General features: G+C 42.6%; 1 protein-coding gene across 1 annotated transcript in view; it reads left to right on the plus strand.

The window, feature by feature from the left end:
* Positions 1-27,578, plus strand: part of COL22A1 (collagen type XXII alpha 1 chain) — a 1,010,593-nt gene that overhangs the window by 810,290 nt on the left and 172,725 nt on the right. The window contains exons 34-37 of the mRNA XM_085604869.1: positions 481-534; positions 12,390-12,443; positions 25,614-25,667; positions 27,158-27,211. Of these exons, the coding sequence (XP_085460995.1) occupies positions 481-534; positions 12,390-12,443; positions 25,614-25,667; positions 27,158-27,211 (216 nt within the window). The remainder of the gene's footprint in view (positions 1-480; positions 535-12,389; positions 12,444-25,613; positions 25,668-27,157; positions 27,212-27,578) is intronic.

A 27,578-nucleotide genomic window follows, 5' to 3' on the forward strand; every position in this document is an offset into this window, starting at 1 on the left:
AGCATACCATTTCAGAGCCCGGGCGAGCAGGCTTCAGCAAGGCAAAGGAGCCCGGGTCTAAAATGCGCAAAATCTTTGGGTGACATTAAACTTTCAGATATGTGTGCATAATAGTTAGCTGGGTGAATACAGCTTTCTACACTTCAAAAATACAAAAGCTGAAACTATATTTACGCAAGTTTGCACCAGTTTTACGATTTATAAGAAAACATATTTTTTCAGCTGCGTAACAAACACCTCTCTACAACTCTGCCACAGTACAAAAATATTTATGTTGCAAAAAATTATTTTCACCCCATTGGGTACATCTGCTCCATGTTCGCACCATTGCAGATGGTATTCACCTAGCCCTCTGGGCAGCAGCTCATGCCGCAATAAAAAAAAAACTGGTCAGTAGCCAGAGGAATGCACACAAGTCCTACTAATTTTTTATTATTGTATACAAGGATTCCTGGCAAACTGTTGTTTTCTATTTTGCAGGGAGAACCTGGCTTACCAGGGGAAAAAGGCGACAAGGGTGAAGTCGGAGAACCTGTAAGTCCAAATGTTTGCACACTATATTTGAATTAATCAGTTATTTTAATGACTTTCCAAACACATTATTTTTTTGAAGATTATGTCTATACAAGATGTTACATGCTCAATCGTAACAGTGTCCCAAAGCTCTTCAATATAGCATCAGAATATTCTAATTTACTCACGATAAGACCACTCTGAGCTTGTCAATCTAACAGGTCAGCAACATCCATGAAGAGTTTTGCACGCAATATGCAAATTAGGTTTGCAAAAACGTATAGATGCGAGAAATGTTTGTACTTTTATGGATAGTGCATATCCGAATAAAGATCGATAAAGATCAATGAAACTGAAATAGTACATTCCCAACCCTGACTCATTGAATTAGGACTTGAGGAACTTAACTTCACAAAAGGAAATTGCCATTATGGAAATTCCTCCTGAAAATATCTGAAAACCTCACAAAAGTCTGAAGTTTGTCATAGAAGTAATCATACAGGAGTAACTCTTTGACATGTTGTGATACCGAGGGACCAAAATGCAACATGACCCATAGATTGCTGTTATTCCCTCTAGTCCAATGAAAGAGCAGCATCCCTCTGGGGTCACATACCTTGCTAGAAGAAGGGTGCCACCCCCAGCTCTTGAGATTGGCATGCATAGTTAAGATTGAAGGTGCAGAGGATGCTGAGGAGGAGCCTCCACTGAAGGTGAGAGATGGGCTTTGAGTCTGTAGGGGTGTCCAGTAAAGAAAGATGTGTTAAACTAGACGGGTCATGTGGAATCTCACCCAAGGGATGAAAAAAGCTGATGCTGCCATGTCCCTTTGAACCTCAAGCCACAGGCCAGTAGGTGGTCTTTGTGGAGGTGAGATTGTAACTTCTGAGTCACATGGGGAGGAAGTGAAACCTTTCCATAGGATGAATGAAAGAGGCCTTCCATGAAATTCAGCAATTGACTTGGCTGAAGATTAAACTATTCTTTGTTTAGGATATAACTGCTATCATCCATCAGAGAACTGACACAATGAGTGTCCTAAATTGCCTTTTTAGAAAGAGGGAGCCTGAAATGCTCCCTGATGGAAAATTGCCACCATGGAAGTGAACTCTTCTGAAAGCTCAAGGGGGGTTGAGTCCATATTGAAGGGGATAGACCTGAACATAGTCTCTGGGACAGTAAAACGAAGGAACTCCTTATTAAAATCCTTTATGGGGGTGTTAAAATAGGTTTGTTGAGGTCAAGAAATCTCCTGATGATGATTTCCAGAAGATTTTCCTTCCAAAAGGTTGCATTTTTTGCATAGAATTCATATACCTAAAGGGTGAGGTTATCGGAATTTGTGAGAACAAACAATATTGATGTAATATCCTTACAAGAAATCCATATTCCATGGGGGAAAAAGGAGCTGTTGGGTATCAGAGGATATAATCTATTAGCATGCACTTCCCAAACCTCAACTATGCGGGGAGTTGCTATACTAGCTAAGATCAACTGGGGATTGCCCAAGCGAAAGGCAGCGGATACATTGGGGAGGTGGGTTATAGTAGAACTAGAGGCAGGATTCACCCTATGCTCAATTTATGGGTCAAACCAGCATGACCCTCAGATATTCGAGGATTTGGAGCTGGAGCTCGCATCATGGTCTAGCCCACTAATTGTATGTGGCGATTTTAGCATTTCACTCGACTCTAGACAAGGACCACATAGTCAAGGGGTGTATCACGGTCGAAAGCCCAGAGTTTATAGAGCACTAGCCTTCCTTTATAATGGCCATAGTTTAGTGGATGCCTGGGCATTGAATAATTCAAATAATGCCGGCTACACATATTATTTGTGTCCGCACAGGAAGTACGTTCGGATTGATTATTTTTTCTGTACAAGAGATGTATTAAGGGTATCAAGCATTAAGAAACTCCCGAAGGTGATCTCAGATCACAACACTTTAATCTTGGAGATGGAAAATGCAAACTTTATGAGAACCCAGAGGAAATGGACACTGGATAGGAAACTATTGGTAAATAATGATTACATTGAGCATATCAAGAATTGGTCACAGGAATTCTTCGATATGAATAGATATAGTGCTGGCAGGGGGACGGTGTGGGATTCTTTTAAAGCTGGTCTCATCGGGGAAACTATTAGTTTTGTTGCAAAGGTTAGAACATCACGGAGGAGTAGGAATCAACAGCTAATGCTGGAATTAGCAGAGGCGGAAGAGAAGCACGTCTCCTTAATAGAACAGGGGTTGGAAGGGGGTCAAATCCAATATCAAATAATAACCCTGAAAACAGTAATTAATAGCTGGTTAACAAAAAAACTGCAGAGGAATACCAATCCCAGCGGAATAGCTCTTATGAAAATGGTGAGTTAGTCGGGAGGAGGTTAGCCCTTCGGACTAGGCAGAAGAATTCATTGAATGCAATACCCTCTATTAAAATGAACGGGCATACATACACAGATCCAGATGATATTATCGGGGTATTTAGGGATTATTATCAAACATTATATCAAGAGGATAAGAATATTGACAAGGAATCAGCTGAAGTGTTACAGGATATTGCTCGTTTAGTGGGTAATGTTGAGTTAGGCGAAAGGTTGGAGGACTTAACTAAGGAAGATCTAGAAAAAGAAATTTCATTCGAGGAAATCCAGGTAGCTCTGCAAGGAATGGCATCAGGGAAAGCGGCTGGCCCTGATAAGATTCCGCTAGAAATATATAAGATATTAGGAGAGGTAATAGTCCCTCTTTTGTTGGATCTGTTTTGGGGCATCCAATATAGTGAGGAACCCCCTGAATCATGGAAAGAGACTGATATTGTAATCTTCCCCAAGAAAGGGAAACCAGCAGACAACCCGTCATCGTAACGTCCGATCTCTCTGATTAATTCAGACACAAAAATCTATTCCAAGATACTCGCTAATCGGCTGGGGAGGGTCATAGCCCGGCTGGTCTCCCCTTGGCAACATGGGATCATCTCCGGGAGAGAAACAACAGATCATATCCGGAGGGCTATCTCATTGTTTGATATCATGACAGTGAGGGGGGGGCCAGATGGCTATGATCCTCCTCGATGCCGAAAAGGCATTCGACCAGGTGTCCTGGAAGTTTTTATGGGGGATAATGGAGCTGAAGGGGTTTGGACATCAGTTTATAAGGGCAGTCAAAGCTATGTATAACGAACCAAAAGCCCAGTTACAAATAATGGGGAAGGAGTCCAACAATATCGTAGAAACTAGGGGGACTAGGCAAAGCTGTCCCTGTTCCCCCATATTATTTGCTATGTATATTAACCCTCTTTTGGTGAAATGTTTACAATCTGAGAAGATTAAGCCAGTAGTAACTAGGGGATATGAGACAAAAGTCCTGGATTATGCTGATGACGTGGCCATTTTAACTATGGATCCAGCAGAGGCAATTGAGGAAATTACCCAGATAGCAGAGGGTTTTGGGACTCTTTCAGGCTATGCTCTGAATGAAGGGAAGACCATTCTTGTTTGTACAGGAAACATGGATTTTAATGATTCTAGGCGAGCAGATTTGGCAGTCTATTTGGGGGTCTGAGTCAGCGCTAAAGTGGATGATATCATTAAACTTAATTTTGATCCCTTGATTAAATCCACAGCTATGGAACTAAAGAGAGTTAATGGGTTACATCTCTCTATTATAGGAAGATGGAACTATTTGAAAGTGACAATGTAGCCTAAAATACTTTATTTGTTTCGCTCAATACCTTTGGTGGTGGATAGTCATGTATTGAAAACCTTGGACTCCATTTTTTCTAATTTTATATGGCCGTATGGGAAAGTGAGGAGAGCACTAAAATATTTAACCCTCCCACAATGTAGAGGAGGGCTTACAATCCCCAATATTACATTTTATTATTGGGCGGCCCTTCTTCAACAGATGACCTCCTTGTTCATAACAAATGGAGTTAAATACAACAAAATGGAGGAGGATCTGAGAATGCCTACAGTATATGAACTTGCTTTGGGGGAGGAGGCACGGGGCCTGTTATTAAGACAAACAGAGCCGAGCTATTACAAAAAAGTTTGTTTTAAAGTAATAAACAGGGCTTGGAGAATCTGGAAGCAAGTCTCAAAATTTATGAGGATTTCTAAAATCTGCAGGTATACCCCCCTTTGGCGTTCTTTGTTATTTCCTCAGCAGGTGTATGATGATATGGGGAGAAGATGGGAAGAGCTGGGGGTCGCCACAATTGGGGATCTTTAAGGGGGGGGAAACAAGGCTTGCAATTTTCACAGCTTCAGCGTGATTTTGGAATCCCAGCAAATCACTACTTTACATTTTTACAGATTAGGAGTATTTTAACTCTTTGTAGTAATAAGATGAATTTAGAAAGGATACCTCTGCTAGAAGCTATCACCAGGAGATCAAACAAAATCAGGGATACCTACAGCTTACTAGTTGAAAAACTGCCAGATGATTTGGAAAACATGAGACATCTTGGGTAGTGAAACTGGACAACCCCGAGGTGGATATATACATGAGTTTATCCCTTTCAGATAAGTTATTTATATCCACAAATTTAAAGGCACAACTTTATAAAACTATTTTTAACCTATATTTTACACCCTTTAAACTATTTTTGTGGGGAAAAAGGCAGGATGATAAATGTCCTAGATGCAGGGTAGGTCCAGCAACCTTGATACATATGTTCTGTGATTGTGCCAAATTAAGTGTACTAAAAAAGGGGTTGCTTGATTTCTGGGAGAAACTGGTTGGCTTCAGATTTGAACTGACGCCTACATTGTTGATGTTAGGGTGTGATAGCTCCCTGGCCCTAAATACCGCACGGGGGTACTGTTTATTTTTGGGACAGCAGTATTCAGAATTATGCTAGCTGCTAGGTGGAAAGATGCAGCACCTCCAACATTTCAGATGTGGCTTGCTAGACTGCTCGGAATTTATAACCAAGAGAAGGCTCTATATGCCTGTAGGGGCAGACAGGCTAGAATCTGGGGGAGGAAAATATGGGCTCTCATTGCTGAATGGAATAGAGAAATGAGAGAGCCACAGCAAGAAGATTAGTCCCCAAGGGGTGTAAGTACATGAGGCTGAAAATTTGTTTTTATATGTAAATATGTTTGGGTAACTTTTGTCCGATATGTGCTTTTTTGTTTTTAATTTTATAATTTTTAAATACCCTGGAACCACATACATTAATACTTTACATTTCATAAATTCAATTCTGTTGATTTTATACATATATACAACTCATCTTATACAGCCATGCGTATATATATTGTAAAACACTTCTCTCAAACATTTAGTTTCTCTTAACATTTGTGAAAGCTCATAAAACCTTAAAATCCGTCTGAAAAGTTGTGAACTAAAAAAATATCAAAAATTCACAGGGGAAAATATATACACCAAATTATCATATCAGAATTGCCGCCTTGTATTATGGGCACCAGTACATATTACGCCACCAATACTGTATCAATCCCAGCTGGGCCTCTAACCCACTCCCTCCCTTGCACTAGTGTCCGACCGCTGCATATTCTCTCTCCACCTCGGTAAGGGTGCACAGATTGTCAACCCCAGCTTCCTCGTCTCCCTACCTCGACTTATATACAGTGTAGACTCCTGGTTATGCACCCCTAGGAGGCGGACTAGCCACATTTGGAAGGTGGGAGGTTCAGCATTCTTCCACCCTGATGCTAGGAGAATTCTGAGGACTGCTACACATATAAATATGAAGTATTCTTCCTCTTTTTCTAGACCCAGACAGTTATCGTGCCTCAGTATCATCAGGGTAGGGGATAGGTTGATCTTATGCCCTAGCAGCCCCTCCCAAAACATTACCATATCCTTTTTAATTGATCGTAGCCTATCACAGTCATGGAACATGTGGATCAGGGTGGCTGGCCCTTCACCACACCTTGGGCACTTATCATCCTCCCTTTTACCCCATTTAAACAACTTGGCGGGAGTAAAATAGATGTTAAATAAAGTTTTATAGTGTTGTGCTTTTAGGTTGGTAGAACAAAAGGTTTTAACTGCAAATTGTAGCGCTTCATACACATCAACATCTGGGGGATTTTATTTTGCTGCCCATACAGATTCGATTTTCTCCAAATCATCCTGTATACTTTGTAACAGAATGCCGTAGATGTTCTTGATCCTTCTGCCACTCCCTACGATTTGCTCTAATAGATTGATTTTGCCCCCTGGACATACCAATGGCCTGCGACCAGCTAGATTTTTCTGAATTTGTACATATTTAAAACCCTCCCCAGCTGGAATCCCATTCTTCTGTTGTATCGCGCCAAATGGAAGTATCTGATCTCCATCAAATATATTTGGCGCCAGGACGCCCCTTGGCTGGGGCAGCTGTGCGCGGTACAAAAATCAGTAACATAACATAACATAACATAACATATCACCTATCGTTTTTATGCCACTGTTCCCATACCCTACCCATCATGTCGTAGAATGCATGCGGTAAGGCACGTGATCTCCAAAGTAGACTATAAAAGTTTATTTTCGGAATTAACATAGCTTTTTGAACTTTCTTCCATACTTCCCAGGCACTCAACATTACCTTGAACCGCACCTTCTTTTAGTAGCACCCGTCTATTTTACGCAGCAGCAATCCTCTGGCCTCCCTACCCAACATAAGCTCAAAAATCAACGGGAGGGTGTTAAAACCTGCCTCCTCGACAGCTTCCCTGCTATCTGAGATAAATAGCACCGCTATCTGGCACAGTAGACATGCCCATTGATAAAACCTAATGTTCAGAAGTGCCAGCCCTCCCCTTGCCTGAGGGAAAGACAGATACTTCAGAGAGCGCCTAACTTTCCCATACTGCCACATGAAATTTGTGAATGTACCCTCAATTGTTTTCATAATACATTTATCGATCAGATTAGGGATAGACGAAATAAATACAACATTTTGGGAAGCATGGTCATTTTTAAAACATTCCCCCTCCCAATAATTGATAGATGCAGACTATCAATCCTTTTAAGTTCAGCGGAGATTGTCTTCACCACCGAGTCAAAATTAATCTTTACTATCGTGTTAACTGCTGAGCTGATTCACACCCCAAGATATACGGTGCTCTCCGTATGCCTAGGGTCGCTCATATCAATGTTATCTGTGCAGACTATCAAGGTCTTACTTTCATTCAGCAGGTATCCCGATTTCTGCCCAAACTCCCTTGCGATCTGGGTAGCTGCACTAATAGCACTAATCAGATCCGTTGTTAGAATAGCCAGATCATCTGCATAGGCTAGCAATTTTGTTTCAAAGCCGTTAGTCATGATAGGGTTGATGTCTTGACACCCCAGCAGTCTTTCTATCAAGAGGCACCCCTGTCTCGTCCCTCTGGAGATATAGATATGATCCAATGTGCCCCCCATCAATTGTATTCCTGCCTTAGGGTCCGAGTGCATTGCCTTTATGGCCCTGATAATTCTGGGCCCAAACCCTTTTTGCTCCAATATCCCCCATAAATACGTCCAAGCCACACGATCAAAGGCTTTTTCCGCATCGAGGAGGATCATGGCCATCCCGCCCCCGTGGCAGCCTGTACATCGAACAGCGTGATGGTCCGCCTTATATGTTCAGTCGTCCCATGCCCTGGGATAAACCCATTCTGCCACGGTGAGACCAGACCGCCAATGACCCTCTCCAGCCTCTTAGCTAACAATTTTGAATATAGTTTTGTATCTGTGTTTATGAGGGATATTGGTCTATACGATGTGAGGTTGTCTGCTGGTTTTCTTTTTTTATGGAACACTATGATGTTTGTTTCATTCAGGTTTCTGGTGTTTTACCAGAATGTTGTATTCCAATAAATAGATCTAACAATAAAGGGGCGATTACAGTTTAGATACACCTATAAACTTCCACGGGGATACTATCAGGGCCCGCTGCCTTTCCTGCTGGTAATTCCTGTAGAGCTTCGTTTACTTCTTAATGGAAAATCTCTCTCTAGTTCCCCTTTTCTCTGGTTATCTAACTGGGGACCTAAGACCTCCTCCTCCGACTTAGGCAGTTCTACATGGTACTCTTCTGCATAAAGCATAATATTTCTTGAAGACCCTTACTATATCCTTGGGCTATGTATAAACTTGATCGCCCCACCGGATCTCTGTGATTAGGTTTCTGGTGCTTTCTTGTCTAATTCGGAGCGCTAACAGTGTCCCTGCTTGCTCCCGTTTCATAATATTTACCCCTATGCGCTTGATATTCATCCGCTGCTTTCTGTGCTAGACATTTGTTTAGCTCAGATTTTATAGCCAAGATCCTGTGCTGTGCCTCTATCATCTCTTCCCCTGAAATATAGCTGTTGTATGATGTTCTTCTGCTTTTATTAATTGTCTTAATAGCCTATCATTTTTGATCCAGGCCTCTTTCCTTAGTCTAGCAATACAGCTAATTGTTTTCCCTCTGAGGGCAGCTTTAAATGCCCCAGTCCCAGACTGAATTTTGGCTGGCACTATATCGGTTGGTATCTAAAAAATCCTGTGCCCACTTCTTCAGGTGCTCTATATATGCCTTATTGACTAATATCTTCCTGTCAAAAGTCCATTTAGAGTATGTCTTTTTGGGCATATCAACCTCAATATGTAAAACTAAAGGATTATGGTCAGAGATCACTTTTGGGAGTTTGTCAATCCTCACTTTGCTAATCCATGTAGCTGATGCTAAAAAATAATCAAGTTTCGTATATTTTTTATGTGGACAGGAGAAATATGTATGGCCTGCCTTGTTTGGTTGCTTGTTTCCCAAAAGTCTATCAGCCTATGACTATCGATAAGGGAGATCAAGGATCGGTGAACTTTGGTCTTCCGCCTCATTGTCCAATATGTACTATGTGTCATGCACTTTATGAATTGTTTACAAAATGGTCTTAATCATTAGATTGTACAGTTTGATCAACACCGTTAAGACACTAAGGGGTGACCCCTCCCCTTTTTTTTCTTCTTTTCTGGGTCCCCTTTGTTTACCCGCTATGTATAAACGTTTATGAACTACTTAAATTAATTTTATACCCGGTTAATGTATATACCTACTAAATGACCAGTGCAATTTGTATCATGATTAAGTAATAACTAATTTCTGTGTAATATGATGGTCCTGGGTATAAAATGAAATAATAAAAAGAAATACATTTTTTTTAAAAAGAATTCACATACCTGAGGCTTCCAGACTCGAGATGGTTTGGGGACCAACAAATAATATTGAGTAAACTACTAAGGGATCGATTGCAATGCCATTTGGAAGGACGCCGAATCAGATTTGGGTTTGCCGAATCCAATCTGGAGCTCTTGTTTCCGACCGATTCGTTCCCAGTTCCGAATGACCAAGTGCGATGCCTGGAAATTGTTAGGGCTGACCGCATAGGTTCTGGAAGGCATTCGGACAGGAAGAGCATTTTCGGATCCGATTCATACAGCTCTATGGACTTTGTTTCCGAATGAGCGAGTACGATGATCGATTTGGACAGCCTTTTTGATTTGGTTTCTCCGGAATGAATCGGCTGCCGGATTCGGTCTTTGGATGCCCGTAGCAGGCCCCCTTCACCCAGGGCCCTCCGAATCGGGCCCGTTGGGGTCCCCATGGTCTCCAACCATGCACAATGTGGCAGGCACCATGGGGTGCCCGCCACAGGGTGCACGATTTTCCTCAACCACCCCTTTCTTCAATGAGAGCCTGTGTTCGCGTTCAGTACACAGGATCCAATTGAAGTCAATGGGAACCCAACCAAATTGGTTGGACTCCCTCAAACCGAGTCGTTCGGAAAGCATTCCGGAACCAATTAGGTCAGAATGCTTTCCGAACGAGATCGGAATCTACCCCATAATCTTGCTCCTCTGGAGGCACTGGAGAAATTGCATCCTCTGGACGAGGGTCTCAAAACCCTGCCATTCTCTTTCATAGCATCCTTAGGGTAAGGAGTCAGACTGACGTAAGGAGATGAGCTACAAAAAAGTTATTATGAAATGTGCTTTACTCATAATGTCCAGCGCACATTGTACTGAAACCCTCTGAACACAGGTATTGAGGAAAGGTGACCTCCTGCCTGGCATAGCACAACAGACCTGATTAGTTAAGAATTCTGAGTTTCTGGCGGAGGAGCAGGACTGCCTCACTTAGATTCAGAAGTAGATCCCATCCCTCTACCCCTTTAAAAGCATTCTCTGCCGACGGGGAATTCGGTAAGGAGATGCTAATGTTCATGGTTAAGGCCTATCTGAATTTAAAGGAGTGTTTTGTGGTCAACCGTGCCATCTTTTCTCAGGGTGTTTGTGATAAGGAGCGGGGCTTTGGTCTCTTATTCTGAGAAAAAGAACACAGAGCAGCACAACAAAGAACTAGGCCCGTACCTGAAAATTTGAGATAAGAATCTCTCTTTGAGTCTCAGTAGTGAAGTGACATAACAGTAAAATGGATCAACAGAAGAGTCCCACAACCCAGCATCCCTTCGGTCCACACAGCACATATGAAGATAAGCACTGCAAATTGGAAATGTATTAAGAAAGGGGCAATACTTACTAAATCTCAGAGGCTACCTCTGTACAGAAAAGGACTTACACACTTTGTAAATAAAGAAGAGACTGCATAGCAATGTCTTCCTAAAACAGGAACTGAGCCACACAGAGTAGCACTCCCTAAAAGGAAACCAAAGAAGAGATAGAGTTACAGCCAAAAGATGTGTCTTCAAATGAATACAGGAAAAGAATAGGATTCCCGAATGGAAGGGAGATCTCATGCTTGCTAAAGAAAGGAAGCGCTTTAATTGAAAAAAAAATGGTTTTAAGAAATGGAGATCTTTGGCTTGAAGTGGCCTGCCTCCTGCAGTGGGACACCTCTTAGGTCAGGATGAGGAAGAGGGCCAGAGAGATAATGCAAGGATCTGTTCAGTAGCTTTGAATCCGTATATGGATGGTGGGTTCTTCAGTGCTCTTTTGAACCTCATTTTATCAGTTTTACAGGAAAGGTGCAGTGGTAATGAACTCCAGTGGCAGAGACTCAGTGGAAAGATTTCCCCTTCATGTGTGTAAACCCCGGCTGATGAGAAGTGAGCTGATTGTGGTATTCTGACCCTCACACCATTTCTTCACAGTTTATTGTATCTTACCCATTAAGTACCTAGCGCCTTACTCTTCAGGAGAATGGAAGCCCCACCTCTTCACAAAACAGTATCCCCTCACCCTTGAGATACGCACCTCCTAATTTACAGAAGAAACGGAAGACCCACCTCTTCACAAAACAGTATCCCCTCATCCTTGGGGTTAACATCCTTCCTACTGTACAGGAGAAATGGAAGACCCACCTCTTCACAAAAATTATCCCCTCACCCTTGAGGTATGCACCTTCCTAATCTACATGAGAAATGGAAGACCCACCTCTTCACAAAACATTATGCCTTTGCTCATTTGGTAGCCACGCTCCTATTCTTCACTAAGAATGGAAGACACACCTTATAACAAAACATTATCCCCTCATCACAACCCCTCTGTGTCTTTGTTAATATTCTTAAAAATATACCTTAAGGTCTTGAACTTCTGCTCAGCACTTTCTGGCTAGCTCGTACCTCTACATACCTGCATAAGATTGCATTATTTTTTCTATATTTGAAAATCCTTGAAAACTGTCTACTCGACCTTCACGTTCAGCCACACCAGTATGCATTTCTCCGCTGTCTCCTGTATCTTACCTACCAGAGGTTCTAGTCAGGTTTTCATTCTGGTCTTGTAAGGTGTGCTGGACTGTGTTAAGTGAAGTGACATACTGCTACCGCTGACCACATTTCACAGTGAAGCCTTCCCATTACACACAGCGAAAAAAAAAGTGTTTCATGATCATTATAAGTTATTGCAATTTTATACCTTACAGGGGCAGCAGGGAATTCAAGGCGAGCAAGGATTCCTGGGACCCTCTGGCATTCAGGTAAGTCAGTGATGCAGATTCATCAGTTATTTCATTTTAGCAGTGACTTGAACCCAAATGCCACGAGCATCTCATACTGAATCTAAAAGTTTAGCCACAGAAATGTGCAATAATGTGCTATTCTTCATATTAATATTCATAATTGTTATTGTAATTACATTTATATAGCACTTATTACCCCTGATGAGGTGCTGAATCTCTTTCCAGGGACTAGCACCCTACTTCGGAACCCAAAAAGAATTAGTGGTGAAATATGAAATTAATTTGAGTGGTGGCTATGTAAGTCTGTTAGTTGGATTGAAAAGGATAGTGGAGGGATAGAAGAGGGAAGGGTCTACAAAGTGTTTATTTGGAGATCATAGCAGTAGAAGGAGGTTTGAGATGAGTAAAAGAGCAATGGAGGGGGAAGAATCTCTAGAAGTGGATTAGGGATAAAGATGAAGTATAAAATAGGTCTAGGAGGGATACATGAGGGAAGGGTTTAGAAAGGGTTGTTTAGGAGATCCGAATAGTGTAAGAGGTTTGAGATGATGCAAGGAGCAGTAGAGGAGGGAAGAGTCTAGAAAGGGTTATTTTGAGGGATCATAGTAGGAGAATGAGGTTTGGTATGAGTCAGAGGGGAGGTAGAGGATTTATTGAGAGAGGTATAGGGTGATATATAGGGTAGTGCATTGGAGATGCTGAATTAGTAGTAAAGTAATACATATAAAGATACATAAGTACATGGAAGGTGTGTATGTAGATTAGGCCTGGGCGGTAAATTCCGTTCCGCTCGCGGAATTTACGAAATTCGGGTAATTTCGCTTTCCACGGAGAATGCGGAATTGCCAAAAATTCCGCAGCTTTGTGGAATTTTTTGCTTGTTTGCGCTTTCAAAATGCCTGTTTGCAAGATATTTCTCCTGAGCACGCAAAACAGCGTTCGCAAACAGGAAAAATCATTTCGAACGGGCGGAAGAAGCAATTCCGCGTGTTCGCTGAACTTTTGCGTGCTCACAGGGATATGTTACAGTTTCGCGGAGCTTTGCGTAGCGCGACAACGCAAATTCCGCCCAGATATATTGAGAGAGGTATAGGGTGAGATATAGGGTAGTGCATTGGAGATGCTGAATTATAAGTAAAGCAATAAATATAAAGATACATAAGTACATGGAAGGTATATGTGTATAAGGAAGGAAATATATCTAGATTTAGGTTGTATTTAATAAACTCAGACTTTCAAGTGTTGCTGTACTTAAAGCTAATATAAATGTTTTTATAATTTTTTTCTTTTAATAGTTCAATAGTGAAGCAATTGTAGAAAAATAGTTATGATAAAAACGTATTTAATTATGCAGTTACCTATATACAAGTAAAATATAAAATAATATAACTATAGGTAATATGTACATTTGTTAAACGAATATCTATATATTTATAAACATAATTATTATACACATTTATACAAAGGAATACATATACCTCTATACATACATATAATCTAAATAAATGCTTATATACACAGGGATATGCTGCACATTTATGTTTGAGTACGGTAGTTATGTGGGGAAGAGCCAACTCTTGAGTAGTCTTCTGAAGATAAGATAGTTGTCCGGAGATCTTATGTTTGGGGTTAAAGAGTTCCACAGTGTGGCTGCTTGAACAGAGAATAATGTGGCATCTATTTTTTTTTGTTTGGTAGGATTTTGAGACGAGGTGGCAATCTAGAGTGGAGGTTCCTTTGTTAAATGTGTTTGGTGATTTTATTCCTGATGAAAGCGGCCCTGTTCCATGTATCGTTTTGTGGGTGATACAAAGCAACTTGAATTTGAATCTTCTAGCAAATGGTAACCAATGTAGGGTCTTCAAGGCAGGGGAGATGTGGGCTTGTGGCTGTATATGTAGGACTAATCTGGCAGCACAGTTCTGAATCCGCTGTCGTCTTTTCATAGCTGTTAATGATGATCCGTGGTAGAGTCTATTGGCGTAATCTAGTTTAGACTGTGCAAGAGAGATAGTAGCCTGGACACTGTGTGGAAATCCCAGGTGGGAAAAGATCAGTTACAGAGTTTTTATAGTAATAAATCTTGATCTTTCCAGTGTGTCCACTTGGGCATTCATTGATAGTTTGGAGTTCATGGTAATTCTGAGGTTTCTTACTTCCTTAGAAACTTTAGGCTGTGTTCCCAGATAGTTAGGCCAGGCCGCGAGTGGGTCATAATTTTTCCAATCGCCATATGTGAGCATTTCTATTTTGGAAGCATTCAGTTTGAGTTGGCTCCATGTCATCCACTAATCAACTGCTCTGAGGTAACTGAACATTTTTGAGTTTTCAATGTCTGTGGGGCTTTCCAGTTTTAGGAGTATTTGTGTGTCATGTGCATAATTATAGCAAGTGAGGTGAAAGTAATGACTTCATGTAGATGTTGAAAAGCGTGGGTGAGATGATAGAGCCTTGAGGATCCCCTGCTTTTGTGACGTACGGTTTGGATGAGCAAGGGGGAAGAAAGGGGAGTATGGATGACATTTGTTTTGTTTTGAAGAAAAGACATGATCCAGACAAGAGCAGTCCAATCTATGCCGGCTTCGTAGGGTCTTTGTATTAGAGTGTCATGGTCAACTGTATCAGAGGCAGCTGAGAGGTCCAAGAGAAGTAGTGCAGCAACCCTGTTCCAGTCAACTGTGTTCTTAAGGTCATCCCAGATGGCAATGAGGGCAGATTCTGTGCCTCTTCCTGGACGGAATCCGGTTTGGAAGTCAGAAAGTATGGAATGACTCAATTAATTGTGACATCTGGGTGAATGCTGCTCTTTCTATTAGTTTGCCCAGGAAAGGTCCATTTGTAATTGGGCTGTTGTTGTCAGTGTTAGGCGGGTCCAGGTTTGCTTTCTTTGGCAATCGGCATATGTATGACATTTTTAGGTCTTCCAGAAATGTTCCATTAGCTAAGGAATTGTTGATGATTCTTCTTACTAGTGTGGCAGCAGAGGTAGTTAGAAGAATTTTCTTGAAGATTTATTGCTTTGACCAGGTCCATAAATTCAATGTTTGATATTTGTTGGAAGGAAAGCAGAGGCTGGATTAGCCTACTCTTGGAGGTTTTTTTGGAAAAGGGTCAGTGCTGGTGCTTTTCCTTTGTCTTAAATAGGAGTCCAACCTGTCTGCTTTGGTTGTGTAATGATTTGCCAGTTTGTTTGTGAATTCTTGAGAAGTGGGATGAGTTCCTTCTAGGCAATTTGGTTCATAAAATTGTTTATTTGCACATTTAGCATTTTGAATTTTGTCTGAATAGTATTTTTTTGTTAGTTTTTTTGATTGCTGACTTGTAGAATCTGTTACGTTTCTTTAGCTGAATTTTGGCTTGGTTTGTTTTTGTTTTGAGAAAAATGCATTGCACCTTTCTAATTTGCTGTTTTATCTCTGTTAGCTCTGTATTTCTCCAAGGTGCCTGTTTTCTTTTGTCCTGTTTTGTTGTTCTAAGTGGTATTTAGAGATCAAAAGCTTTCTGTAGCCACTCATATAGTGCTTTTACTGAATTTAATGTACCTTATTCTGGATTGGATGTTAGTTGTGCTTCTAAATGTTCAAAATTTAGTTTATTCAACTGTCGATAGGTGGATGCATGTAAGGTGGTTTTAGGTGTGTTGCTTTGTGTTGTGTTATGTTGGAAAGCAAGCATGTGGTGGTCTGACCATGTGACTTGAGTAAACGTTTGAAAGGTAACTAGTTCTGAATTTGAAAATATGACATCATGAATGTGTCCAGCGATGTGTGTTGGTTTGTGGACAATCCAACGTAAGTTCTTTACATCTAGGCCAATGATGAAGGGGCATATTGGGTTTGTCAAACCAAGTGTTTAGGTCACCAACAATGCATAGGTTGGAGCGTAGTTTTATCAGGTTTGAGAAGCTGTGTCTAGAAGTCTGTCTTGGAATGTTGTATTGCTAGGTGGAGGTCTGTAAAGGAGTAGGGAGTAACAGCAGGAGAACGGTGTAGGGTTGCATTTGGTGAAGAGGGCCTCATAACCTTTAATGGAAACGTTGCCAACTTTAATGCAATTTAATGTTTGCTTGAATACAACAGCTAGGCCACCTCCTCTTTTGCCTATACGATTTTATGTGATAGTTTGAGCCTAGCGGAATGGCTTCATGCAGCACTGGAGCCATGTCATCTCCCAACCTTGTGTCAGTTATGAAGAGTAAGTCAGGTTGTCTGTCAGTAAGAAGTAGATGTGATGCTTGTTTTTAGAGAGTGATCAAGCATTTATTAGTAGGCAGTTTAGAAAAAGCTGTTTTGGTGATGGGATGACTTTGTTTTGTAGAAGAGTGAGCAGTATTTTGTGGACTTGTAACAGGTGTGCCCTTAGTGCTGGTATTAGCTGTATGAGGATAGCAAAAGTGTAGCTTTTCTGTATCGTATTCCTCTTCCACCAGACTAAGAAGGCATTTCTGCATGTGTAAGTTGTGGAGATAGTGGTTGAGAGTGAGTTGGTGAGCTGTATTGTTTTTGTAGAGTAGCTTTGTTGTGCAGTAGACAAGGAGATGCAAAGTTGTGAAGACTGGCATGTTGTTAATTTGTTTAGCGTCTGTTTAGGGAGGAAGGTGTATAGGTTAGGGGTGGTAGTGCAAAATGTGCGTTATGTTGTATGTTTCTAAATCTCCCAATGGATGAGAGGCAGTAGAAAGAGAGTTGCTGGGTTGCTGTATGTGTGTTGGGCGTGGCGGAAGCGAGAAAGCTTGGCAGTATAGTTGGTTTAAGATGTGTTTTATTTGTATAGTCAGGAGGGTGGGAGTGTAGGTACGTTTGTAGTTTGTGATGGAAACTATTATGAAGTAGTGTGTGCGTGACATTTTGTTGTGCTGGTGTGTGTTATGTTCTGATTTTGAGGAGTAGTGAGAGGAAATAATGATGTAATTGTTTTCTAATAAGTATTTGTATGTAAAGTATTGTTGGTGAGTGGAAGCTAAAAGGTAAAGGAGGTGGTGATGTGTTTTGGAATTGAGTGTATGTGGTTCTGAGAGGGGCTGGACAAGAGTTAAGAGTGTTTGTGTTAGATTTGATCACTGGAAGATGTAATATGGGTGGTAGAGTGGAATGCAAGGGTTGTGTGGTTGTGTTTTTTTTGTAAAAGCGGAGGAGAGTGTTGGTGGATAAAATGTTGCAAGGCTGAGTATAGGTTTGGTGGTGACAGAAATGTGTCTGTTAGGAGTAAGTGGAGGGTAGAGCTGGTTCGTTGTATGAGCAGGGAATGTGTGTCTGGATGGAATATAGTTACGTATAGCATGGATTTGAGTTGTGTTGGTGATATGTGGATTTGTTACTGGTATATAGGATAGAGTGGTGTTTTGTGTGTGAGTGAAGGTACCATTGTATGGTAGTTTGGGTCAAAGGGTGTATAAGTATGGTTTGTGTTGTTTTTTGGTGGTTGTTGTGATAATGACAGCTGGTTGGGGTTTGTTTGTAGTACATGAGTGAAGTGCATTAGTTGTAAGTCTGTTAATATGTTTCTGGATATGGATGGGTTAAGGTGTTTGCTGATGAATGGAAAAAAGGGCAGCATTTCTGGCACTAGGCCCGATCAGTTCGGACCAGGCCCAATCAGGCAACTGCCCTTGTCCTCTCAGCCCGTAACCTCGACACCCAGGCTGAGACGCTTTGAGCCCTAAGCTTAACTAGCCCTAGTGGTCAGGTGACCCTTTCAGCCAATGGGAACCCTAGCCCTAACCCTAACCAGTCACAACTGAGCATGACCCTTCCCCCCGTGTCAAGTTCTCACCCAGCTGTCCTCTACTTTCCTTTGAGTCTTTTCGCTATGCCTGACACCTCCCCATCCTACACGCCCTTCTGACCCACTACCTCCTGCAGGCCTGCACACTTGCTCTTCTGCTTTCCAAACATAGACTTGTCCCTCTTTCCTGCTCTCTCCTACAGGGCTGCCTCCCCTCCCTTCTGGTCTCCAGTCTCCTGGACTAGACTGACACGGACCAACCCCACACACCCTTCTCTACTTTTCCCCAGGTGGACATCACTTGCCCTCCTCAGCCCTCCAAACCACCATCTCCTCGCTGCTCTGTACATGCTGGGGGATTCTCCAGGCCAACCTCACCCCCCTTTTTGACCTTCTCTAGAAATGCACTGCATACCCCCTGCAGGAAGATGCCTCAATGTTACGTCAAGTCACTGCCTCACTCTACAGACTAACCACTCATAAGCAAGGACATCATGTACCAGGACATGCCTGCCTGCAAACGATTCACTCCTACCGACCCTGGGAGGCTGCAGCCAGGTTCGTGGGCTGAGGCCTCATGATTCTTGCACTTTTTTTTAGCTTAATTATTGTGCTAGCCACATTCTTGCATGGCTAGCCCTCCTGACCCCGTGCACACTATGGATGTAGGATGTATGCTTGTGAAAAGTTCAGTTGGGGGGATATTTGGGTTTATTTCCTTTGCCTTTCTTGCGACCTGGTTATCGCCACTTAGGTTTGAAATTGTACACGTTAGACTGCACATTTCGGTATTTTGTGCAAGCAATATTATTGTTCGAAAATAAATATGAATAAACTGCTTGTGCAAACAAAAGAGTGCAGAGCAATAAGAAAGATTTAGAAATGTGTCCATGAGATAACCCTACAGCTTCAGGGGAGATGATTTGGAAGAGGTTACACAAAGATGGTGAAACTACTCTCTACACAAATAAAATAAAGTAAATAACGATACCTTGAAAAGGGTGCTGCTGAAAGAAGAGAACACTTGTGCGTGCAGAATGTCGGTGTGTCAGTCGGTCTGCCTTAATTATAGCGCTGATGGTCATTCTGCTCCTTGAATTGAATTCGTAGCAAGATGGTGTTAAAGAAACGAAGTAGATTATTTAATGGAGGCAGGGACAATGTTGCCGGACACCAGTGAAATGGCAGTTAGAAGAAGGCATTGTTGAGTTGTGTCTTTTATCCGCAGCACCGTTCTCATAATATGTTAGTTAGCAAATGTGCTTCTGAAGGCCCCTGGTGCTTAAAAGTGTTCTTTACTGTGTTTGATGTGGCAAAAATGGACTTACAGCCAGCTGCAGGGGGCTGTGCAGGGATTAATCCTTTTTTCGAAAGGGCATCTGAACCAGGGAGTATTGTACATAGAAGAGAGCGTTGGGGACATTGGAAATCAGGGACGAGTGAGACGTGATTTGGCTGCACACTGTTTGTGTCACATGTGCAATGTGACCAGAACGATTCTTTCTGCTGTGTCGTATCAATACACACGGTGCCCCGCCCAATGCCGGTGGCATGATTGCCGGGGCCTCTCTGACTCGGTTCAAGTGACCGTCACCACGAGCCAGTAAAAGCAGCATTGGTTTTTATTATTTACTGACTGTCTACGCCACGGTTACTACTGGTGGCTCTTCCCACACTGGGTAAATCACATTTCCTGAAAGATTATCACACCTTTTTTTTATCCCTTAGCCTTTAATTGATTTTTTTCATTTCTTTTGAGCACTGCCAGCCAAGTAAAAGTAAGTATGTCATAGAGAGTATACACTTTAGAGTAGACAGGCGTTAAATTAAGGGCAAGGCCCTGCTCTTCCAGCAGCCTCGGAGCATAGCACTGCATACGGTGCCCCGCCCGACGCCAGTCGCATGATTGCTGGGGCCTCTGACTCGGTTCAGGTGACCATCCCCACGTGCCAGTAAAAGCAGCAGCATTGGTTTTTATTATTACTTACTGCGGTTACTGCTGTTGGCGCTATAGCTGGAACCAAATATAGCCCAATCAGAGGCCCGCCCACCACCAGCAACACTAAAAGCAAATTCATTTGCATCATGGAAATGGATTGATCGGGCTCGCTCTCTCAGCAGCACTTTAAAGAAAAACTGTTCTTCACCGAGGGAGGACTCTGGAGACTGTCTGTGAAGTGAACAGCATGCAGTAAGGCAATTATATTTAATTTACTTTGACCATGACGTGCAGACTGCAGTGCAGTCGTGTTGTTTATGTAAGTTGGCAGTGGCAGTGTAGACCCAGCTCTGATACAAAGGTGCCGGTGCTAAGCACCGGAAAGCACCGGCACAAATTAAGCACTGATCACAGCCCTAGTCCTAGCAGCCAATCAGAGACCAAACCCTAAGCCCTAGGCCCAATAGAAACTCTAGCCCAGGAACCAATCAAAACCCTAGACCTATCCACCAATCAGAACCCTAACCCTAAGTCCAATAGAATCACTACCCCAGAGACCAACAGAACCTCAGACCTATCAGCCAATCGTAAACCTAACCATAAGCCCAATAGAAACACCAGATACAGCAGCCAATCAGAGCACATATGTACCACCCAATGGCAAATTTATATAAGGAGTGTGTGACCTCAAGCACAGGTTGATGGGCAGGGGGCAGTGAGCTGCTCCTGAAGAACATAATCTCCTTGGATACAAACAGGCTCAATCCACACTTTGTTGATCCTGGTTCACCCTGCAGGTAGGCCCAAATCTAAGCCACTTAAATACTGGTTTTCGCGCACTTCAGCAAATCCCTTTTTCTATCCATAAATTAGTTTTTCATACACTTTCCAAACACAGTTTTAAACCTGAAGCACATTCTGCAGTCTCAGAAACACACTCTGCTTAGCCTCTGAAAGTATAGTTTGCTTTTTTAACTTTTAAAAGACCGAAAAGGAGGGGGGCTGGGGTTTGCCCCTGCACACCTAAACACAGTACAAGCTAGACTAGTACAGAAAAATAGCAGTTTAAACAGAACCCAATTCCACACAGCACAGGAGATTAAATTCAAACAGTCACTGGTAGTAGAAACAGCAGTTTTAAAGATTAAAAAACACAGCACAAGTCTGGTTCTTACCACCTTCTCTCTCCCTTGTTCACTGGGCTCTGTAGTGCACGGAGAGGCTGGGGCTACAAGTTGAAGGTGGCTGCCTTGGGGTGCCTGGCACACATCTTAAGGAATACTGCTGGTGGGGGGGGGGGAAGAGCTCAGGGTTGCTTACAAGGTAGAGCGCCAATCAGGTGGGCCCTGGCTGATGACCAGGGGGCAGTGAGCTGCTTCTGAAGAACAGAATCTTTTTGGATACAGACATGCTCAATCCACACTTTGCTGGCCCTAGTTCACCTTGTAGGTAGGCCCAAATCTAAGCCACTTAAATAATGCTTTTCGACCACTACAACAAATCCCTTTTCATAACTTGTTTTAGAGAGCAAGCAACATATTTCACATTTCTGAGCACTCTGAAGAACAGATGTAACTGTTGCCTAATTTAAGTGTGATAAAGTAATCAGCCCTTTGGATGAAAAGCCGAGTTGACTCTTCCAGCACCCTCCTTCATGAACAGCATGTCACATCAGCAGTCAGCAGTGGGCGTCTACCTTGCTGAAGCCTCCTTGCTAGAGCTATGAGAAACCACCTGACGCCCAGAAGATATATAGTGGTGATTTATGTTCTGTAGAGCTGCGGTGCCATGGGGCAATGGCACTGTCTTGGAGAAAAGGGTATTGGAGTAACTGATATGACAACTATTCTTCCACTCAGCATTAAAGAGGCACTTTTTTCCTTCTGCACTCCTGATTTGAGGAGACATGGCTGAAGGATCCATCCCACATCGTGTACAGACAGGTATATGGTATAAACAGATGAGATGGAGGACAACCCAGGCCTCTGAAGTTCATCTTAGCTCCTTCTGGCCAAGTTGTCATTGACTGAATGGGAACTGATGGTTATCTCTCTTGATACGTGCATACATGAAGACAGTGTAACTTGGGCTTTGCTGGAATGAACAGGGATCCCAAATCCAGCAGCTAATATTAAGCCAGATCAGGGATCCTTCTGGCCCCAGTGAAATGGGCTGACTTTGTCCTCCTGGTGTAATTTTCCAACACCAGGACATAATCTCAGCAGCACTTGCATGTTGTCAACTTTCTGTTCAGAGCAACAAGGGGCTGGCAGTGTGGGCAATTTCCTATTTAGATTCCAGCTTGATTCAAAACAAAGGGCGAATTTAAAGGCCATCAGCCCTCCTTTTGTTCAAGTATAATTGTGGATGAGCCATCTAGAGACTAACACTAGACACCAATGCAATGGAGGGTACATAAAGGCACACAGCTAATCACTTCACAATTACTTAACAGAAACTATGATTTGGAGGCAAGCTTTTTACTTTGTACAACCTATGTATATAAGAGATATGCATGTATTGGAAGAATTTCAGATGTATCCGTCTGTTTGAGAAATTTCCAGAAATAACAATTTAAATAGCACTTACTAATTTTTGTTTCCAATTATTTTACTACATCTTGACTGTTAATCATACATGTGTGCAAATTAATGTACAGGATGTTAGTTTAAACAATGAGGGTTTCAAGTTGTAGGAGTCACACTTCAGCTTTAGTGGTAGGGATTATATGGTTAGAGTGTGTGGCTGGGAGGAACTCAAAGTCAGAATTTAAAATGTAACGCAGTGCTTGGGGTTGTCTTAATTAATAGGACTTTATTACTACCCAAGGAAACCCTTGTTATCAACTTTAATATAATATAACAAAAGATTGAGAAAAAACAATAAGGTCCAAAAACCGTGCTTTGAAGTTTGCAGGCACATCCTTGATACAGGTTCATAACTCACTGTGCTATATTAGAAGGGTTGACATTTAGGTACTGCAAGTCATAAAAGGATCGCTGTGTGAAAAGCAGTAACCCACTTACCTCTGTTCATGAAATATCTGCAAGTAACACAATGTACTTTGCAGGAGATGCTTTAATCCTACATGCTAGTTTGAGTCAAAGCAGTGCATGGACAAAACACAGATTTCTACAGCAAGTACATTAACCACCAGAGTTATGCAGGGAGCAGTTTGGTTATTGGTTATGCTCCCTGACCGAATCCCTACCCAACCACAGATAACAATTGTTGGAGGTGTTGTCCGGCGCCCCCGAAGCACTACCCTACCTAGCGTGCCCTGAATAATGCTGATGAGGCAGCGATGGCGCGCACTACGCGCAGGGAACGGATACGCCCGGAAAGCACGGAACGATTTCACCCGGAGCGCACAGAGTTGCATACCAGGCGTACCCAGACGCTTAGCGGCTTGAGGGGCACAATGCTGGTGGGACGGAAGCGCGCCACGTACCACGCACATAGAGTTGAACTGCAAAGCCGCACACTGGGCTCGTCAGATATATACGCTGCCATATATGTCACTGTGAGCTATACCGAAACCTCCTTGTCGCGCTCCAGCCTACACTATGAGCATGATGCTGGTGCTAAGCTGCCCGGAGGCCTTGGCATTTGGGGGTAAACACGGTGCCTTGTGCGAGTCCCGCTAAGGGCCTGGGTGGCAACCGAAGGAGCCGCAATGTGGGCTGGAACACAGCGCCATCCTCTATTGCTGGTAATGCGCTTCAGAAGCATCACAACAAAACACAGAAAAGCACCATAGGCCTACCTTGACACAATGTACGCACCTAATTCCTATACAAATGTTCACCTGCACATCGCCGCCGGACCTCTGGGTTGCCGGCTGAATGGCTGTGTCTCACCATCTGGAAATGTGTGTTTTTGTCTCGCTGATCCGACACCTTGGATAGTGAATGTACATTGTAAAATGATGCAACTGCGATTAATAAAGGTTTTAAAAAAAAAAAAAAAAATTAACCACCAGAGTTATCTTACCATTGTATTATTACCTGCGATTTACTGGGCACGCAACGTGCTCTGCCGCAGGTGCCTTAACCACATAAGATATTTTAAATTTCAGCTTTTGCAACCATTTAAGCCAGAACAGATGTATTTTTATGTTTGTCCTTGTTACCAACTTCTTTGTGGCAGAGTTTTAAAAAATGTATAAGTTATCTGTCAGACTGCTTTTCATGACTCCACCCGTCATGACTCCATTCCACTATGACCCCCAATTTATGTTCCCAATTCATAAGTTCCTGGAGTAAAGTTTTTCCAAACCCAGCACTGAACATGGGTGATAGCTAGATGATGTAAGACACAAAAGTATCATTAGTGAATACACGAAAAGTCATCTATAACAAAGTGTCTATTTTTCTTACACATGCACACTTTGGACTTTGAGAGGCCTTTTAGAAACAGCCCAGCTCTGGAAATGTCTGTGTTTTTTCCCCCACATTGTATTCCACAAGACACATAAATATATGATTTAGGAAAACCATAATTTATTTTAGTTTCCTTCCATTTTTGACAGTTTTCTGGAACTGATTTATAATTTGTCGGATGGGTTACTCTGTCTCAAATGGGATGGATATCCCCTTTGCATTATTGCATGTGCCCTAGAACATAATGCACTTGTAATAATGTGACTGATGGGATAGCCGTCACTTTTGTGATGGAGTAACCCCTCTGCCAAACTCTACATCAGGCCTTTGAAGTCTACACTTAGAAGTTCAAGCATAGAACCCTAAAACCGTATGAGTAATTTGCCCGCTTCCGAGAGTGGTTCTCGATAGCCTGTACTTACTTTAACCCCTTGAGTGCCCCGCCCTTTCCACGCCCTATGCCGGGCGTTTCATTAGCAGGCGGGGCTCATGACGAGATAGTCTCGTCATGGGCACAGCGCAACCGCGGCCCATGACGAGACCATCTCGTCATGGGCACTCAAGGGGTTAAAGTTTGATAAAATGAGTGGCATTAAAGCTGCCATAATATTTATATTCTCTGGGCCCACACTTCCCTGCTCCACTTGATCCCAAATGCTGTTGGTTGCTGGGTAAGAAACCAGCTCTTGTATCTCCACAGACTTCTAATGTCTTAAAAATTGATAGATCGCCAACGCGTCACAATAAGTGGTTACCATTAAAAGGTTATGCTATTAAGAACCATGCGCCCAGAGCTTCCTATTTTTAGAGATAATGAGGAGTTATACTATCTGCTTCCAGCAACTGCATGAGTTTCCCTTACTGCGCTGGATTTTTAATGCACTGTGGCATTAACCAAGCTGGCGCGCCATTAAGGACACTGTAGACGAAAGAGGGCCGAAGCACTTCATCCGGGGAGCCAATTGTCCATTTCATTTCTGCTTTATGGCTTCATTAAGAAGATGAGGCAGTCTGCATGGCCATTAACATTCTCCACAAGTAAATTAGCCGGCACGCGGCAATGCCCCGCGCCAAGTAGGCGCTCCTAGGCGCAGTTGTTTGAGCGGGTTTGCTTAACTACCTGATGTTATTGTTTTTCTGCAGGGTCTGCAGGGACAGAAGGGAGACAAAGGAGAGGCTGGGGTCAAAGGAGAAACGGTAAGTCCACCTTCCTGTCTCTACCTTGCTTTGCTGTAGAGACGCCAGGCTCCTCTTCATGGTCCTAAGTGAACCGTAGAACGCTTCAGCGTGCAATGCATCTGTGGCGGAACCGCAGCTTTTATCAATGACTCATCTTTTCTAATAGAAATTTTTGTACTTTAAGTGTAGGTGAATTTTTTTATTACCCTGCAAGATTTGCAGCGACATTTCACACGTTTTACCTCATTTGATTCAGTTTAGCTTAAAATGTCTTGCAGGAGATGGGGCCGAGCTGAAAATGTCATGGGGGGGATATTTGCTCCTCAAGCTGGCCCCTTTGCAGGGATCTCCTATGACTTTTGAACACAATGTGTGCCCCTGTGTTTAATTTTCAAGCTGTAAGCAGTGAGATGAATTTTGCGAAATGTTAGATAATTTTGCATACTTTTTGCTGAAATAATTTTGGGAATATCACACACCCGTAGTTATTAGCCACACTCATGTCTCATAAACAGATGCAAATTATGAATACAAACGTTAGCTTCAACACCACTCACATAAACAAATACATGTTCGGCAGATGCAAAGACCTCCTAGTGAGGAAATGCCAAAGTTCCAAATATGGGAATGTTTTTTGACTGCCATTTCCTGTGTAGATCACTGATAGCCAACAATGACCTCTTGAAAGAGCCTATGGTGTGCATTATGCTGTCCGTTGCCATTTAATGCCAACAGTCTGTGAACGTTCTTTTATTAAGGGTCTGTCTCATGAGAACATGTCAGACTTAGGGCATTTGGTCCTGAATCCGAATGTTCCCACCCACCTTTCGCCATGGACTGGTAGTACCCGCCTCCCATTCTCCCTGCCACATCTGTGCATGCCCATGTCTAGTTCTGGCTTGCCTCACGACACATACTAAGTGCCATCTGGCTGGCATCCCCACTTAGAAACAAGATGGATGCTTACCACCTCTTTATCACCTTAGCTGTGCCTGGACCAGGGGGCGTGCCCTGATGTAAGATTGACGGCTTCTTCCCTCCCTCCAGAGTCTGCTGTAAATGTGAGCTTCACTGCTATTTCAAGAGATTCAACGCTGGGCCTTTTGACTGCAGAGAAGGTGGACCAGGGGCACTCACAGTAGTAAAGTCATAGGCACAGGGGAGAACACTTTTACTGCCATATGTGCCCGCTTTTACAGAATTTACTTCCAGTCAAACTCATTTTTTTATAAGCAAGAAATGCACCATATAGGATGAATACTGCATTTTCGGAGACACCGAAGAAAGCACTGTGGGATCTCATGTTGCTTCGACCCGGTTTATTTAAATGTCACTTTTGCCACCACTGATGAGGGTCAGAAAGTTGTTCCAGATTAAAAATGCCTTGTATTTGCAGAAACATGAACATTTGTGGGTCTTTTTAGATCCTTTCCTTTTATAGACTAAGATATCCACGTATTTTGTCCTGTGATTTCATTCAAAGGTCTTTATATGATTTTACCTTCTAGGGTCCTGCAGGGCCCGTCGGTCCCCATGGCGCTCGTGGCTTGCCAGGCAATGTTGTAAGTATTCACTCACGGAAAGCCTGGTAACTGCAGCCTTGTTCCCCTCTTACCTTTGAAAATTGCTTCTATGTTTGGTTTATTCAATTATAACCTGGAAAAAAAGATTAGCTTTCAAAGAGTCTGGTACGTGCTGAAAGGAACAGTAGTTTGAACGCAATGAAAGCCAAAAAGAGCTTAGAAGCAGAGAAAGCGTCAAGAACAAGACAAAGGGCAGGTGTGGTGAACAGAGGAAGGAAGGTAGAAACGAAAAGAGAAAGGGATGGAAGAAGGAAGGAAGATAAAAGCATGGAAGGAATGAAAGAAAGCCGGGGAGAAGGAATGTCGAAGTGGAGTTAGGGGCGAAAAAATGAAAAAGAGAGAGCAG

Source organism: Triturus cristatus, chromosome 5_1, assembly GCF_964204655.1.
Source record: "Triturus cristatus chromosome 5_1, aTriCri1.1, whole genome shotgun sequence".
Lineage (NCBI taxonomy): Eukaryota > Metazoa > Chordata > Amphibia > Caudata > Salamandridae > Triturus > Triturus cristatus.